At 41.7% G+C, this 19,282-nt stretch overlaps 1 protein-coding gene across 4 annotated transcripts in view; it reads right to left on the reverse strand.

Annotated features, from left to right (window-relative positions):
- Positions 1–723: 723 nt before the first annotated feature.
- cep112 (centrosomal protein 112) overlaps positions 724–19,282 on the reverse strand; it is a 98,949-nt gene continuing 80,390 nt past the window's right edge. For 3 of the 4 annotated variants that reach the window (XM_040123607.1, XM_040123606.1, XM_040123608.1), the window contains 4 exons: positions 10,462–10,551; positions 3,631–3,732; positions 1,679–1,743; positions 724–1,066 (listed from right to left, as the gene is read on the reverse strand). In XM_040123607.1, coding sequence (XP_039979541.1) covers positions 1,063–1,066; positions 1,679–1,743; positions 3,631–3,732; positions 10,462–10,551 — 261 coding nt within the window. In that variant the 3' untranslated portion in view covers positions 724–1,062. The remainder of the gene's footprint in view (positions 1,067–1,678; positions 1,744–3,630; positions 3,733–10,461; positions 10,552–19,282) is intronic. The other variant, XM_040123609.1, reaches the window with a different exon arrangement.

Consider the following 19,282-nt stretch of genomic DNA (forward strand, 5'->3'; position numbering starts at 1 on the left):
GGGTCTGTTATCTTAACCTACCCTCATTGATTTGAATGGGGTAGACAAAGTAATAGGAACACCTGGCAACATAACAACGCAGGTCAACGGCACCACAGACTACATCTTCCAAAATGACCACACAGTTGAATCAACATCTCTGTAACTCTGTTTCAACAAAAACTGAACATTGAAACCATCGTGAAGGTAGGATTTATTGCAGGACTGTATAAGACTTTATTAGTTCTAACTAGGTGTTCCTAGTAAACTGCCAACTGAGTGTACAGCAGGCATTTTGTGAACTCCAGTGTCTGATTGATTCAGCTTGGGTTTGAGTGGAGACGTTGGTAAAACAAAAGTGGTAGCGGAGGCAGAAACAGCGGGCCCAAGGACTGTAGTGTTTGGCTGGAGGTTCAAACAATCTACTCGCAGTGCTCTTTATCTGAACCAACCACAAACCCCCAACTACTATTTACAGTTCAAATGGGGGCTTGAGCGGAAAGGCAATGCTAAAAAGTGATGGGGGAGATGGGAATTCAAGGTCTTTGACTTTAGTGTTAAGTTACACAGCTAATCTTGGTTAACATGCATGTTGTGGTCATATAAAAACAAAGGCAACAGCATGACTTCCCCTAATTAAGGGATTAATTATGAGGTCTTTTTGAAAGATGAAAACATGCTCAAAATGAAAAAAAAAAAAAGCATGAGAATAGAAAATGATTCAAAGTCTTTTATTGAAGATATGCATTTTGTTGTGGATATGGCAATTGATATTAAATTTCTGTCAAATATCGATAACAATATCCAGTTAATGATGTCAAAAAATATAAAACTGAACGATGTAACCAGTTGAGAACATAAAAATATTACTTTTCCAACAAGACAGCGCAAAACTAAAATCTGTCAATGAATAAATAGTTTGTGTGTAAACCATGGGAGGCAACATCACATCACACTAAAAGATGACTGGTCCAGTGGCATGACAGGGGTGAAAAATACTTGTAACAGTCAGTAATGCTCACATCTGATAGGACATCTTATCCTTCTTTCCCGGTGTAGGGTCAGGCTGTGGTTCTCCCATGGTTACCTGTAGAGAAAAAGTTGGTTTATTCCAGTGTTAAACCATCAAACCAACGTAAAAAATGCTTGTGCACTCTAAAGAAAGCCATCATGGAAACAAATTTAAACCAAACTATTTCTGCTTGACTGCTCCTTTGAGATTCTCAGTATCTCAGTCACTTTAAGTTGTGAGGTAGAGTACAGTGAAATAACTGGTTATTTACTGTGATGTGTGTGACTGACAGTCCTAAGAGATGTTTGCAGAGATGTGAGCGGCAGCGTTGTTTGACTGAGCCTCTTATCACTGCATATGTATAGATGCTTTTCCTAAAGACATAAATGGCTTTTATAGTATGATGGATGGAAGAAATCAAAGCCGTCAGGACTCGAAGCTGCCATAGTCAAAGACAAGTCTTCACTGATGTATCTGCACCATTAAAAGAGTGTAACACAGTGTATACTGTAAATCTATTAGTATTTCTGGATGCTCATACTCATCTGTTAGCAACGTTAGAGGTACACTGGCAAGGCACTGAGATATACACATATATGCACTGTACAGAAGTACAAATTTCAATATGAACTATGTACAGGCATGTATGCACGGATGTTTCTATACAATCTAAACAATCATGCTAACCTCCTGCTGCGACAGGCATCCAGGTCTTCCTGTAGCAAAGACGCTCTCTTCTGAAGGAAGTTAACCTGCAACACAGGTACACAATGCAGAACTTGGCACAGAATAATCTTCAAAATGTATTCACTCCGAGAAAGTCGGAAACCAGTGCCTCAGAATATAGAACTGGGAAGTGGAAAAGGAATGAAGGGTTTTCGGTCAATTGTGCTTTTGGGTGGAAGGGGGTTAGCTAAGTAAGGGAAGGTGGAAAAAAGGCTTGGTTGTTGAGTCCGGGGGTCAGGACAACAGGGGTTGGGGGTCATGAGATTAGGGCAGAGAGGTTAAGGCACATAGGGACAGAGGGAAGATTATGAGCCAGGTTAGTTGAGGTTAGGACGCAGCGAGAGAAGGCTGCACCATTCTTTTGTCTGGCTACAAAGCGTGAGTTTATTTATGAAGTGTCTTTGGCTGAAGTGAAAATAAACCCCATCTACATTTACACGGCATCTAGAGCCTGGCAGAATAATCACGGCTCCAAAAGAATCTGTATTGTTCTGGGACTACCGTACTGGAGCCGAGGGTACATTCCTTTCTGTGGGGGAGACCTCAGGAAAGTTCTAGCATTTCATTTGGCACTTCGCAGTGGTGAAGTATATGCAAAACCCCACCAAAATGTGGTCGGATGCCTCCAGAGACACAAAAGCTCTCCCACCTTTTTTCCCCTATGTAAAAATAATGCACTTTAATGTGCAAAATCCAAGACATCGTCAATAATAAGGAGAGACCGCTCCGGTCATTAGTTACATCTTATAAACATATCGGATCACAGAGCTGTGGTCTGTGCACTGAAATAGGAGTTTATGATGAGCCCATTTTACAAAATCTTGCACTGCTTGATCTAATCATCGTTACAGAATACCATTTTGTTTACAATATAAATGCTGAGCAAATGAAAGCCCTTTATTTCAATTCGGTGTCAAAATGAGCCCAATTAAATAAGAAAACGGCTCAGAGGAACAACATGGTTATGTGAATGTGGTTTTGCAAGGGACGACTGTACGATCTGATGGAGAGACGGGGATAGATTACGGTTTATAAAGACGTTTGGCAGGGAAGTGAAAGCAATGTGAACCACTCTGATCGAGTGGTACACCAAAACCAATACCAAAGATGTCTTTAGTCTCATCCAAACAAATAACTCTGACATGGATATTCATACAGAGTGTCCGGGTTATGTTTCTGCCAGTTTGGTTGATTATTAGCAGGGGAAAGTGAAAGACAATTTCAAAAAAAGCAGGAGGATAGCAGAATACCAAAACTAGAACAAATCTTCGTGTTTGACATGGCCACAAACTCTTACTTTGACAATATGCCCAATCCCCACTATCCACTATATAGTATCTCGACTGCAAGGTCAGAGTCCAGGCTTTGTTACAAAGCATTCAAAGGATTCAGGGTCTTGTTCATCAACACTTCTGTAGGATAAGTGCAACCTGTCATAGCACTTAAACCTGGTAGTTTGTACTGAGGGTACAATAGAATGCATACTCATGACTTCACCTCATTGCCCCTTCATTCATAGTCTTATTTATCACAGTCAAATTTACAAGTTGTAGCAGTTTGGTCTTTATTCACGATTCATTTTATGAAATCAGAACTGTTTGAATTGTTTCAGTGCACTTACACACACAGGGAATTAAGACTAAGAGGGATGCTTATGTTTGGTGGTTTTATTGATCATAACTTAAATCAAAATGCATGTGTATGTGGTATTTACAGTAAATGGGCCCTGTTCACGGTAAACGTAGGACAATTTGAGAAACTGCGAAGTAAAAATATAGAAGATGTATATAAAACGTTATGGATAAATGGAGGAGGAAGATTATTTTATATTTTCACCAGACTGAATATGTTCTGCATGTTTGTTATAGTCCTGCTTGTATCGGATGTGTATCTGGCAAGCAGTCAGTTCTCACCTGAGCTTTCAGAGAGGTGATGGTGTCCTCCAGCTCCTGTCGGAGTTCAGCTGGCATCAAACCTTTGATCTTCTCCTCGTACTCCTGACGCACCACGGTCACCTGAGAAGACAGAGGGAGGACAACCAAACATTGTCATCTGACTTAGAAGAACAACTTATCCAATAAAATGAATAGATCCAGATTATACATCCAAGTTACACATTTGTATTATCCACACACGTATACAAACACCTACACAGACAGTAAACATTGAAAAGTGCGAACTTCATCTGTATTTAAGACATTTGTTGGGTCTATTTGGATTAAAAATACATTTTACTTGGTGTTTACTCAATTTCAACAAATGAGAAAGCGGATCATTTTCAAGTAAATGAATAATATTAATCAATTAAATGAGGTGCCTCAATATATCAGTAATCTGTTGATATAATTGCTGAAGAAGTGTTTCTGCTTCCCATTCACATACACACTTGCATGTATACACTTCCAAAAACGGTGACCAAATGAACAGCTCCCTTGGGGGAGGCACGCACGCACGCACGCACGCACGCACGCACACACACACACACACACAGATAGTGGGTATCCCCTCTTTATTCATGGCTTAGTATTCCCTTGCTCTTCACAGCTCCTTCACATCTCCACAGGGGGTCCACAGACCGGCATGACTCGCTCTGCACAACACCCCCTACTGGCTGCTAATGACTACAGCCAGATCTGACACACTGCATTTATGGGCTCGACACACCTGGGTTTAGAAGAGGACAGGGCCATGGTGGAGGGCAGAACACATCAAACACAGCAGCAGCTCAGTAGCGAACTAGCTTGCTAGCTCCACTGGGGAGGACTGGAGGAAGTCTGTCTGGGGCTAAATTACACTCCACTAAACCAGAGTCTGATTATAGAAGTTGAAAAGGGTTTGGTTAGCGCAGCCCCCCCCTTTCACCCACAAACACACATGAATGGATGCAAGCACGCGCACACACACACACACACACACAAACACACACACACACACACACGCACACACATACACACGCACACACACACACACACACACACACAGACAGACAGACACGCATGCACAAACACACACACACAGACAGACACGCATGCACAAACACAGAGCTTTTACAGTATTGTAAAAGCATTTACAGCATTTTGAAAAGAGTTGCTGAATCAATTAATTCTGAGCTTGATGAATAGTTTAACAGACCTCGGGGAATCAACCGGGGCCGTGAAAAGCAACAGTTTTCACCGACATATTTCGAGGTGTAACCAGGGGAGAGTCTGAGCATTTTAACCGACCATAATGTCTTTGACAGAGCCAAAGTCCAGCTTACATTACGAATATGCCCCCCGCTCCCCACCTCTCATCAGTCCGGTCTTTCAAGTGAAGGGACCGTGAATGAGGTGAGGGGGAGGGAAAAAGATAGGTTTTCCTAAAATAATTTTCCTGTTGTGGATTTAACTGATTGTTCTGGCTTTAGCTAATTAATCTTCCCCGGCACAATGAAAGGAATTGGGAAGCACTTCAAAGCAACCCCCAGTATAAATGATCCCAACATGAAGCAGCTCACTTTGTTTCGGCACAGTGTGTAGTAGATTAGTCTGCCACAACTTTGCCAATTTTTCAGGCTCCTTCTACCCTACTCATTTTAAAGTGTCAGGCCAATAACATTGGGCTGAGAGTCCATCGGTTTATTTTGCGAGGATGAAGTCAAGGATAATTTGAGAGTGACTTTTTCAAACAAGTGGCAAAAGAAAAAATTTCATAAGCTTTAATTTGAATGTCCAGGAGATAAAAAATGAGCTGAAGCTACGGGACTGCAGATTTGCAAAAAGTCTATCTCTATCTATAGCAGCTTCTGTAGTCATAACAAAATAGCTAGCCAAGACAAAACACACTCCACTACCTCAGACCAAAGCAATAAACAATGGTTGAATAAACACATCCCATACCAACCACTCTGAATATAAGTCTTAGATTCTTCAAAAGCCAAGGTCCTTAGTTTTGCATTCTTGGTTCATGTATGGTGTAGTCACCGCAGCAATGAGAGATCTGCTCTGCCTAAATTACAAGCTCCTTTGTGGCAATGCTGTCTCCATTTTCGAGTCCCATACATTAGAATGGGCAAGGCTACAACGGCGTATTCCCCGGGACTGTCGGAGAGCAATGGGGATGACTGGATACTGTAGATTCAATCGGAACAATGAATTAATGTCTGCTTTAATAAAAAAGACTGAGGGTTGCCTGAACAACAACTAATACATTATGTGATATGATAAGGTTGTGTAACTGGCATCTATCCTAACGACATCATGGACAACTGCACTGCATGGCTGGTCTGGCCACTGCCGTAAGACAGAAAAGTATAATAAAATACCACTTATTATTTTTTTTACAGTTGTATTTTAAAAGCTGCATTGTTTCTTATTATAAAAATAGCATCTCTTTAAAAAAATATTGTAGCTTATATATAATTCATATACATATGCATAAATATATACTGTATATCTACTTTAACCTGAAGGCAGAGGATACAAATTTCTGCTCTTGCTGCAAAGTAGTGGACCAAAACATTTACAATCACATTTTTCCACAGCATGTCTAACTAAACCCTAGCCATAGTTTACTATGCAATGTGTGTGGGTGGAAGCAGCAGCCTTTTTTTGTAACAACACCTCTGTTGTGGAAACGTACGCTAGCCTAACAGACACAGAAAAAAGCAGACAAGGACAGGTAAAGTACCAATTCAAATTTCTTGACTTCACTATGTATCTCAGTGGTGTTAAAATTCAAAACAGGAGCATCTCTCAAACTCCCCAAAGACTCGTTCCCTGAGAGCCATTGTTCCTTCAGCTTTGCATCCTCTTGCCGCTTCCAAGGTCCCTCCTCTAACATCTCTATTTTTCTCCACGCAAATATGCATTTTTCTTTTCTTTCAACATCTTTTTACAGCAAAGGCATGTTTGTTTTTCTGACAGGTAGCAGGAGGCATTTGATGGCATCTGAAAAAAAAGCCTCCTTACTATTAGGACAGATGTTGGGTGCCTTTGAACAATACTGTTGATCAAACCTTCCATGAGTTTTTGGTCAGTGACGGACTACAGATGAGAGTGAGCAGAAAAGGAAGGGAAACACAGGGATGAAAAGTGTGCCACTATTTCCCAAAGCAATGAAAAGGGACTTTGACTTTCTGGAGAAAAATCAGGTTTCATCTCTACAGCTCTTTTTCAAATGAGACTGTTTGTTCCTGATGAAGCATGATTCTCTAGTTTTGAAGACTGTGAGGAGCGGCAGACGTTTTCCCCTCCCAGTCATCTTAAAATGACAACATTTCATCTATATATAGTCTTTAGATTGTGGTTTTGACTTTCCCTTGCGTTTGGTACTGGCACATGGCGTAGTTTTTGACAGCTGCCAGCAGAAAGGAACAAGCCCTCAACACTTTCAACGTTCAAATGAAGTTTGTCACATCGTTGGGAAGCTTGATGTATGCTAATGAAGTTGGGGTGGGTGTGCAGAAGCTTGTGTGGGATGGGTTGTGGGGTTGGGGGATGAGTAGCTGCTGGAAAGACATTTTTGATATACCCCCTTGTTCCAAAGTGACAAAAAACCTTGCCAGGAACAAGGGGGTACATCAAAAAATGACGACAGTCACAAAGTTTGCACCTCCACATCTACTGAGTTGGCACTCAGAGAGTTCACCATGGAGTGATTTGAGTTCAAAAATGCTTTGCTGCGAGAGGCAAGAAAGAAACTGCTTAAAAAAAAGGAAAGGAAAAAAAAAAGGAAAAAACGAAGGGGGAGATTAGAAGTGGCTGCAGATCTTAGTGAAGTTGTTAGAACTACGGGATGGATTGGTGGCTGCTGATGTAATGTGCCTCATCAAAAACAGCACATAGGCAAACGAATGTACCTACAAAACTTAACCTCTGCATTATTATGTCTGCATCAATACTGAAAACAGCTGAAGAATTTTTGTTTTTATTTTACCAAGCTCTGTTACAGGAGGATACATATTTGAAAGTTGTACAGTTAACCGTTCCCGCTGTATCATTATGTATATATAAAAAGAGCTGTACTCCTCGACATTCTGCTCCTCTCTTCAAGGAGAACTGAACCACACAGTGAGCTGCTGATCCGCCATTTTAGAGTGGGGGAGCCTACGAAGGCCCCAGCTAGTGTAAGGCAAGCAACATCTGTGTGAAGTCTGGGCAGAAAGGCTGTTTTAGGATGTGAGGGATCGGATAACAAAGACACGTCTTGGTAGATAAACATGGTCAGTGTCAGAGTGAGGAGACTGAGAGTGGAGGCCCTTAGGTTAATTACCATAAACAAAAAAAAAAACAAAAAAAACAATGCACATATGAACTGGTGTGCACACAGCAATGCAGATGCACATACGATGTACACTACTGCAAACAGTCACAGATAAACCAATCAAAAACACACAGTAGAGGTTTTCCTATTGATATTATGCACACTCAAACACACAGAGCAGGCTACGAGGCAGGAGGAAATATATGATTCAGACAGTCTCTCTCCACACTGGGAGTAGAACTGTTACTTGTTGCCAAAAAGAGGGTTCCCATAATCACCTTCAGACATACAGTATGCTTAATTCTGTGGAGGACACTGTAAACCCACCGGTCTCAATTAAGGAACAGTGACAACATGAAAGAGTAAGGTTGCAATGACAGGAGGACACGGTTGGGGACTCTAAAACAACTGAACAGGTACAAGAACATCAACAGATGAACAAAAACCCTCATCACACTGATATACTACTGAAACAACACTTGACTCTCACTAAAAGCACTTGTCTACCCACTGAGCAACTTTGATGACCGATTATTGAAGACTCAAGAACATTAGGTAGATATTTGTTGTTTTCTGTGATGGTTAAAGAGATGAAGTATCTTGTTTCTATGTTGTTTTCTAGGAGGTTTGATGATTTCCAGTACGTCTTTATGATGTATATTTATAAGTGCTATGGTAATATGGAAGTGGCAAGATGCATGTAAGACCCAGAACCTGTCCGTCCTATGAGAGATAGCTATCAGCTAGGTGCAGGCAATTCAAACATCAACACTGCCTATGCCTCTTCTTACTTGGATGAAGTCGCACTCTATGTCGGAATGTAAGTTGCTGCACCTAATTAAATTACTTTAGCCGTGTGCTTCAGATCTCATCATTTCAGTTCCTGCCTCAGTAGTCTGTTCAGGCACCGGTTTCAGCTTGGAGTTGGCTGATGTGCTGAGATTCTTTCATTCTTATTCTACTATGGCTCACATCCTGTTTTTGCCTTCACTGCCAACTTTGTCACAGAAAAACAATCTGTGATAAATTAGTGAAATGTGTTCGCGGCAGAGAACCGTCAAGTACCTAAAATCGGTACCAAATGCTTGGTCAGATTCTTAAGTCTTGTTTACTCGTTCTTTGTTTCAATATATCGCCTGGTTTATGTCATAATGTTGCTGATTTTATGGTGCCTGTACAACAATTCATGTTTCTTACTGACACCAGAATCAAAAAATTGCAAACATACAAGACTTAGCTTGACACACCATAAGCACTGGTGTGTACTGAGCCTTGTAATGTGTTTTAAAAAGCATAAATAATAAATGGAAATACCATTGAAGGAATTGATGTTTGCAGTCTTTTTGTGTGTATACAAAATTTCAAAAAACTTAAAACCTTGAAAACAGTATGTGTTAACATCTTCAAAGCAGAGGGTCAACATTTGACTGAATCAACATCTTCTATTGATAAGTATATTTCATGACTCCACACTGGAGTATTAAACACCTTTCATTACTACCAGACAGACAGACAGAGAATCTGAAGTAATATGCAAGATGCTGAAAATGATCTTGAGGAATACCATACTTGCAAACCGCAAAAGTAATCCATATCCTTATCCAGACAAAATGATCTGACGTTATAGCACTCAGGTTCAGAAGTCAGCTCTTCCTAAGTCATAGGAAACAATGTGCAGCGCCTCCGGGACTGGGTCAGCGACAACAGCTCCTAAAAACCACTGACCCCTTTCTACAGATTTATGATGGCCAGACACTGAGGTGTGTGATGAGTGTGTGAAGTATGTACAAGGGTCAGCAGGCGGATCAGAGGGGACACAAGAGAATGAATGCCTTTGGTGTACATACCAGGGTACAAAGAAGAGCCTCCTGTGTGAGTGTAGTCATTAGTGCTTTCTTCTCTGTGTGTGTCAAGGTCAAAACAGAGCCTGATTACAGGGCATTCTGGAGAGCCATGGGGAGTGTGTGTGCATACAGAGGCTTCCCTCTGAACACAGGCGGTGGTGGCATTCCTGGCCCTAGGCGCTGGCTCTTGAAGCCAAATCTCAAGGAATTTGTGAAATGTGCGAGGGGGCATATCTCTGGGTATGAACAGGAGAATGAGAGATGGAAAAGTGATGAGGGGAGGGCAGGAAAGGAGGGGAAGAATCAATTTTGTTTGCCTTTTGTGGCCCCCTGGAAGGTCTAGTAAGGATGGCAACTGAGGGGTGAGGGGCTAGGGACATCAGGTGACGGGGGAGCAGAGATGTGTGTTGAAGGGGTCGGTTAAGGGATTCATGAAACCCAAAAAAGGAAGGCAAAATTAACATGAAGAAGTTATATGTTATGTGCTGGCAAGAAGCAAAAAGAAGTGGGATGAAGAGGCGGAGGGCAGCGGGTTGAAAAAAGTTGACGTTGGGCAGTGAGAGTGATGCAACACTAATGGTAAGGAGCAAGTGAGTTTGAGTGAGAGACAGCCTGCCTCTCCTCTAGATGGAGAGAAAAAAAGAGTGACTGTATTACCTTCTCTTCAGTCTCCAGTTCTTTGCTAAGCAGCTTCTTCTCTGAGCAGTAGAGCTGCTTCTGTAGACTGTCCACCTTTTCCTGCAGAGCCTGGGGGAAGGGCGAGAGAGTCAGTGTTGCCGGCTGACTGATGGAAAAAGAAAAGCAACTCGAGATCTGTGTGGTGTAACGTGTAACTGACACAAAGTGTTATACACTTATCTACAATTTCATTTGCACAGGAAAGAGACTCTGAATGAGAGACCGATCCAAAGAGTGCAAGTGAGAAAACAAGAGAGATGAGGAAACATTCAAGACACAGAAAGGAAGACAGAAGAGAGGACAGAGGGACAGTGAGGAGAGATGCAGCCTGTGATTTGTTCTTGTGTGTTAAAAGGCTAATAATAGAGTCTTGACAGTAATTACTGGGAAGCTTCCCTCATTAAGCCCAAACTCATTTTAGACAAGGACACACGAAAAGAGCAACTTTCTGACTCAGGGAATTAGCAGACTTTCTAGGCTTTTGTAAGGCTGCATTCCTTTAAGGACTGTTATTTCTTTGAAGGCAATAAGAGAGATATACTGTATCATTTAGTGGATAAGAAAACCCTCTGATATGTGGCCCACTACCTGAGTTGATCAAATTTCCCCCAGGGTGCCATTAAAATATGTAATCTGTTTTGTTTTCTAAGATTCAGATAAGAAATAAAAAAAAGAACGAAAGAAAAATTAAAAAAGAAAGAAAGAAAAGGCACTGAATGTGTTTGTATAGGGCAGTTTTTTCCCTTTCTGCCTGCAAGTGATAGCAGTGGAAAGAAAGGCGCAGTTCCTGCATGCGACACAGAACCAGATGTTTTGAGTGCACATGTGGACACTTCGTTTTTGATTAGTCTGCATGAAAAGCAGAGTGATATTTACACACACGCGTGCTCCTGCACACACACTCGCACACACTCGCGCACACCCGCACACACACACCCACACACTCGCGCACACCCGCACACACACACACACACACACACACACAAACCTCTAACAAGTGTGAGGGGCACTGGCTAGCATCAATATCCTCAGTGTCTCTCCCCAGTGGAGTTGATTGAGCAGGCCAGGTGTTGCCTTGTCAGAGCTGAGGGAAACCCAGTCCAGGTAATAGGCATGACCGCCTGATCTACAACCCACTCCACTGACATAAATCACACACACAGAGTGTTAGGCTTCAGGGCCAGGATGAACTCCAGGGTAGCAACTCTCTGAGAGCTTCTGAATATGAAGGAAGGAAGGGTAAAAAAAAAAAAAAAAAAAGTTCAAACCTTTGTTGTTAGTTGGATACAGTAGATCTCATGGGAGCAGAAATTGTTGTAAAATTCACCAAATCCATTACATTTTTTAAAATCTTTTAACATGTAATAATTTTTCCTTTAATAGTTTTAAAACATCTACATTGCACCACAGTATGAACCTACACCTGAATTACACTGATGCAGGTAAATTCCTTTTTTTCTTTGCAGTGGCTCATTTAGACCTCTGACTGATGATGATGTCATGATTTTGGAGCAGGGTGAGGTCAGTTTGAAGCTCTTCAGCATGAAAGGCAGCCGGCGTGTTGATCCTATTAATCAGGCTATTTTTTTTAGGCAGTCATGATCCCATTACAGCCCACATCTCTATCTAGTGCAACCCCTTGCCTTCGATTTCATCATTTTCATTTTGTTTACTGGTGAATCAAAGGCTCAACAACACTAGAAAAGCATTTTTAGTGGAGCTGACACCATTTACACACGTTATCAGATTTTAGTGTTCAAGGCATCTGAGTGAGTTCTTCCCCCTTTTCTCTGGAGTTTTCTCTTTGTCTGATTCGACGGTCTAACAACAGACAGTGTCACAGAATGTGCTGCACAGACTCTAAAGTCTTCTGAGACAAATTTTCTGATGTTGGGTAATATAAATAAAAATGGTTGAGCAGTTGATTTCAGCACACACAAATGTCATAGTACTGTGTGAAAAAGTGTATTTCTTGTTGTATGTCAGTGGATTATCTAGTAGGTATTTCCAGTGGTTACTCACTGTAACCCTAACTTCACCTACATTTATCATTTTAGGCAGCAGCACATCTAATGAAGAAGATTAGAGACCTTCCGAGAAGACCAGGTCTTCTGGGAAGTCAGGCTGACTAGTGTGCCTCAATGGTGACGTGTTCTTCTCTTTCATGTGGGCTCTGTATCTGATATACTTGCAACAACTCCGAGGGTAGATGTTCAGCACTTGTCACTTAAATAATAGAAATACATGGGATGATTCTGCTGATGAATGAAAGCTCTTTGTGAGTCAGAAAGGACCATGGAAATATCGCTGTCTGACGTGGTGGTCATATTACAAGGTACTTAGAGCTGGGCTTAGGCAAACAGCAATAGATATTGTACCAACTCTGACAGACACAGCTATGAATTACAAAAGCAAACAAACAACAAACAAACAAAAAACCAGTGAAGTAGACAACGCAGGCAACTGTTAACACCTGCATAGCCCTCCTGATGCAGTATGAATACCAGTATCTGACTCGGACTTTAATGACGTGCTAGCCTGGGGGCAAATCAAATGATAATGAATTTGCACATAAATATGCCTAATAATAACAATCATTTCTCAAATAATTAATTGGTAAATATAAGCGAAGACATTTGTACTAAAAATTCCACAAAAAACTCTGAAGAGGACTTATCATACCCAGGAGCTGCAACTGTGGTCCATTGTAATTTTACCACTGATCCCTCGTTTTCTTTGTCTGTCACGTGTAAGTACTCAAGAAAACACAAAATGCTGGTTGTTTCATTAGTAGTGAGTGTGCGAAGGTGCATGAATGGATCCAGTTAAAGTGTCTCCAGATGCTCAGGGCGATATGGTCTTTATCAGCCATGCAGACGGGGATCATTGTGAACCGGCCGGGAAGAGGGGGAAATCAGATTTCCTTAGGGACAGATGGAGGGAGGGGGTGTGGAAGGAAGGAGAGGGTGGAGAACGAAAGAGAAAGGTGCATCATGGAGAAAAAGTAAACAAAACGCAAAGCCAAAGGCCTGGGAAGATAAGCAGAAATGTGACAGGAACATAACATATCAGGAACAAAGAAATAAAGAAGAGAAAATTCAGAAAGGTGAGATTAAGCAACGGCAAGATACTGAGGAGGAGGAGATGGAGAAGGAGAAAAACAAGTGGCCGGAGTGAAGGATAGGGGCAGCGGTGTACCTCTGTTGCACGGTCCCACAGTCGGGAGCTTTAAGGCGTCTCTCACCTCTCCATCAGCAATGTGCCTGTGCCCTTCATTCCAACGTTTGGCCCAAAGGATTAGCAAGGCACACGCGCACCAACAAACACACTGCTCAGAGCGATACGTGCAGGTATAGGCATGCATTAATATTAACAGCAAAAGTTCTAAAAATGTGAGTAGTACACTCAGTCAAATGAGTGTGCAATTCCAGTGTTGTATGCACACAAACATATACACACAGACGCACCAATGCCTGAGTCATCTTTCCTGGGTGGTCCTACTGCTCAGATAAGGCAAGCATGTTTCCCTAGGGTGAAGTAAAAGCAACAGAGGGCAGGAAAAAAAGCAAAGAAGAAAGAAGGGAGGGAATAGTGGGAGGAGGAAAAAAGGCTAGGGGCCTCTTTAAACTTGGTGTTTTGTTAGGAGCCGAGCTGCTCTTCATGTGCGGCGGGGCCTTCTATTTGCAGCGTGCTGTCAGAAGTTTCTCCCAAAGTCTGGATTAAAGAGATCCTCTAATGACACTGAGGCTGGACGACTTCAGACAGCAGCAAAAACCTCACACTGCACCGCCTCCAGCCAAGGACACACACACACAAACACACACAAACACACTGACAAGCAAAAGGGTAAGAACAGATACATACACAAGGGGCATGAAGCACACAGACGTACATAGGCAAAGACACAGTATGAGGACTACGCCCACACACACACCATCTTTAGTAGAACAAGGCGGTGTGTGTATGTATGTCTACTGATCTTATAGTAAATAATAAAGAAGGTGCTAACCTCAAGGAGATATGGATGGCCAGAGAGATGAGCACAGTCTCTCTTTTATCTGCACTTTTATCAAAGGATTGTGGGAAAGGTAAAGAAGTGCGTGTAAGAGAAAAGCTGTAGGAGGAGGAGGAGGAGGAGGAGGTCTCCCTCTTGAGGTGTTAGAGAAGAGAAACTTTTGCTTTTGCATTGCTGTCTGTCTGTCCGCGTGTAGGAATAAAAAAGACGTGCTTTAGCAAGTCGACCAGGACAGCCCCTCTGAAATATATCACTGATATTGGTATGAACTGACATGCTTTCAGTACTCTGATGCTTGTCAGCACTTTTCCCACAGTTGATTCTGAACTGAAATGGGAAGATACTGCGATGGCAGCAGTAGTGGAACTCTCCTGAATGGCAAAGAGAACAGTTATCTCGTCTATTGCAATGTGCACACATGACGGCAGTTATGGAGACGCCTTTCCTAGCACTGATGAAAACAGTAAGACAATTGCTGCGGTAATGAAGACATGTTGCAACCGAGCTATGCCCACAGGGGGAACACACTGTTCTCTATCTTTCCGTCTCTGTCTCTTTCAGCTGCTGTGAGCTACAGTAGAAAGAGAATAGGAAACAACTCTGTAATATGCACCATATGCCTAGTGTGTGTTTGTGTGTGGGCTTACATACATATATTCTGTTTATCACATAATATAACATTTAATTGGTAAGTTTAGCAAAAGTTGCGAATACAATTGTAGCCTAAAAACTCCTGACAAAGTGTTATAAAACATAGATCACGGTTTTCATTCAGGACTGAATATTCAGAAAAACATTCACACAAGTTGCTGCAGATATGAGCAGACAACACTATGTGTCTATAGACATTTAGCCAGAGATTATTTTACCAACTTAGCTGAAGTCAGTCTTCCATCCTGTTGAGCACTGCATTGAGCGTAATTTACATAAAAACAAATCAAATAGTGCTTATGGTGTTAAGTAATGTTGTAGATATTAACATCAGAACTTATCACTGTGTGATTGTGAGAATTGACTTGTAGTTCTGAACATGTTGAAAATTGCTACCCAACTCTAAAACTCAGTGCCGTTTACACTAATTTCTTTGGTTTTCAATACCTTACATAGACTAAATGGTTAAGTATCAATGCTCTCATTAATCCTAGTATTAAACTATAGGAAGGTTACACCTTCACAACTTGATAAGGCAACTGAATATCAGGGTTGTGTTTCTGTGAAATTGTGTATTTTAGTATTTCTGTGCCCTAGTGATCACACAGTTTTAACGATACATGGGATTCGTCAAACAGGGATAGCACAAGACATTAGGCCTTTATGGTTTCTTTGTACTTTGTATTAGGCCTAACGTTTAATGAGCAATTTCCGTTTGTTGTCCTCGAATGGAGTATGTCCTCTATGAGCTGTTCTACTTCCCACGTTCCCTCGCAGCATCCTGGAATGTTATCTCTCTCCTACTTCCACCTCCTCTGATATGTGGATCAAACGCTGCCGGGAATCTGCCCACACCCGGAAAAGTCATCAATCAGCCGACACATGCAGAGATGCACGCGCACTCAAAAATTTACGTGGACATGAAGGCATATGGTTGCTTATACAGATACATAAAGAGAATCAAAGAGTGACAGGGGGAGAGAGGGATGCATGCCTTCACATATATTTATATAGATCCAAAATTACACATTTCTAGCTGACACCATTGCTAATATAACAGACAAAACAGGCCTGAACTTGTGGTTGGCGTGCAGCCTTACTGACAGCAATACAGTCTCCTCAATCCTTTTAAGATTTAAGAGCACAATGGCCACAGAAGGGGCAGGACTTTACCCAGGATTCTACAAAATAGTTATAATTTTTGCCATAACTGAGCAAACATACTGGCTTTGTGAATTACACTAGACTGAAAATCTAAGTAGTCACGCTACAGAGAGAGCACACAATTGCAAAAGTCTATCAGTCAGTTGTTCAGTGCGTTCAAGGCATTTTGGACCGTTTGGGTGGGAACAGCATGTTAAAGAAAGGTTTGAATGCTGCCTTAAGCAACTTAAGACTCTAACTCAGAACAATAAGCCCTAATACAATATGAACTTATCAACTTCTTAAGGCTTATATGTTTGTAAATAACTGTCCACTTACAAGTTCAGCAAAAACAGAGCAACATCGGCATGCCACTGGAAACCTCTCATCACTTATGAAAGTCCATTATTCAGTCAGTCAACGCATGAGTTAAATACTGTATGTAAATCTCTTTGACTTGCTAATGTTCGATGTCTTCACCTGTCACTGTTTTTGCTTTGTCTCTCCCCTTTTTCACTCTAGATAGTTAGCATGCAGTACAATCAGCACAGGTGAGCTGGGAGCTGTTGCCCATAACTTTATATGCAACGGTGCTGTTTTGGTTTATTGCACAAGTAAACATAGGATTTGACTCAAAGTATAAAACTGTCTGCACAGAGCCACAGACGGAGGTGTTGAGTATCAGTGAGGTTAGCAGTAATACCCTTCCATATCCCAAGAAGCAATTTAATTCAATGTTAATATTGGAAACATTTCCTAATACACAGCTTTAAATAAAAACGAAAATTGTGAAAGTAGCAGTCACGTACATAATAAGATGAAATTGACACAAACAGAGATGACTTAACAACCTTCAGTAAACAAATGAGTAGTTCAAGGTTGACAGGAAGAACATGGACATGTGTTGAAGGACATGGACAGACACACAAACAGAGAAGACACATACACAACGATTGAAGCTCTTTGCCTCTGCAACAGAGGGTATCCAGCACACCTGATCTTGATCCTCTGCTGCCATTCCTTCCCACAGGCAAAGTCATCCTTTCAACCCCCTCAGAAACTAATGCATATATAACTACAGAACTACAGACAAACTGCAGCTGCTACAGCTAGCCCCGATGAATGTGTGCATGTTTGTGTGGCCGTGCGCACAGGAAATTTGTCCCTTGTTACTGGCATGCATGCAGAAAAGCAAGGCACCATCTAAATTTGACAAAGAAATGTACACCCCACATTGTCTGGTGTACAAAGAGCAGAGCACCTCACTCTCATCCTCAAACGTAGTGAGACAATGGTCACTGTTGCATTATAAAATTTGTCTACTGTCACTTCACCCAGAGGGCACCACAACAGGACCTTCTGTTTTACTAGCACTAGCAGGATGGACATAGATCAGAAGTGTGTACCTCTGTCTGTGTTTGTGTGCATGTGTGTGTGAAAACACATGGTATACTTTGCATTCATAAAGTATTCAGACCCCTTCTCTTTTTCAAATTTTGTTATGTTGAAGCCTTGTGCTAAAGTTAGAAAAAAAAAAAAATTCCCTCATCAATCTATCCATTGTGACAAAGTGAAAATAGAATTTTAGACATTTTTTGCAAATTTATTAAAAAGGAAAAACTAAAATATCATATTGACATAAGTATTAATTTCCTTTGCTATGACACTTGAAATTTAGCTCAGGTGCATCCCTTTTCTCTTTTCAACACCTTGACTGGAGTTCACCTGCCGTAAATTCAATTGACTTTACATGATTTGGAAAGGCACAAACCTGTCTATATAAGGTCTCACAGCTGACAATGCATATCAGAGAAGAAATCAAGCCATGAGGTCGAAGGAACTGCCTGCAGAGCTCAGAGACAGGATTGTGTCGAGGCACAGATCTGGGGAAGGCTACACTCCACTGATCCGGGCTTCATGGCAGAGTGACCAGACGGAAGCCTCTCCTCAGTGAAAGACACATGAAAGCCTGATGAAAAGCACCTTAAGGACTCTGACTGTGAGAAACAAGATTCACTGGTCTGATGAAACCAAGACTGAACTGATTGGCCCCAATTCTAAGCGTCCAGTCTAGAGGAAACCAGGCACTGCTCATCACCTGCCTAATACCAACCCAACTGTGAAATGTGGTGGTGGCAGCATCATGGTGTGGGGGTGTTTTATAGCGGCAGGGACAGGGAGACTAGTCAGGGGTGAGGGAAAGCTGAATGGAGCAAAGTACATGAGATAACCTTAATGAAAACCTGTTCCAGAGTGCTCAGGACCACAGACTGGGCCGAAGGTTCACCTTCCACCAGGACAATGACCCTAAGCACACAGCCAAACCAACACAGGAGAGGCTTAGGGACAACTCTCTGAATGTCCTTGAGTGGGCCAGCCAGAGCCCTGATTGAACCCCATCGAACATCTCTGGAGAGACCTGAAAATGGTTGTCCACCGACGGTCTCCATCCAACCTGACAGAGCTTAAGAGGATCTGCAGAGAAAAATGGCAGAAAATCCCCAAATCCACCTATGCAAAGCTTGTAGTGTCAAACCCAGGAAGACCCGAGGCTGTAATAGCTGCCAAAGGTGCTTCAATTAAGTAGAGTTAAGGGTCTGAATACATAAGTCAGTGTGATATTTCAGTTTTTCCTTTTTAATACAATTTTTGCGAAAAGTTCTAAAATTCTGTTTTTGCTTTGTCATAATGGGGTATTGAGTGTAGATTGATGAGAGAAAAAAAGAATTTAAATGATTTTAGCAAAAGGCTGCAACATTACAAAATATGAAAAAAGTGAAGTTGTGTGAATACTTTGTGAATGCACTGTATGTGGGTGTATGTCAGAGAAAGTAACACCACTGAAAGATGTAGAAACAAGGGCACTAACTCAAAGCTATGTTTGTGTGCAAGTTTGAGGGACAGAAAGATACAGATAAATACTTAGTGAGGAGAAAATAGGAGAGAGAGAGATAGTGTATGTAGGCCCATGTATAAGAATGAGACATGAAC

Source organism: Xiphias gladius, chromosome 3 (genome assembly GCF_016859285.1).
Source record: "Xiphias gladius isolate SHS-SW01 ecotype Sanya breed wild chromosome 3, ASM1685928v1, whole genome shotgun sequence".
Taxonomy (NCBI): Eukaryota; Metazoa; Chordata; class Actinopteri; order Istiophoriformes; family Xiphiidae; genus Xiphias; species Xiphias gladius.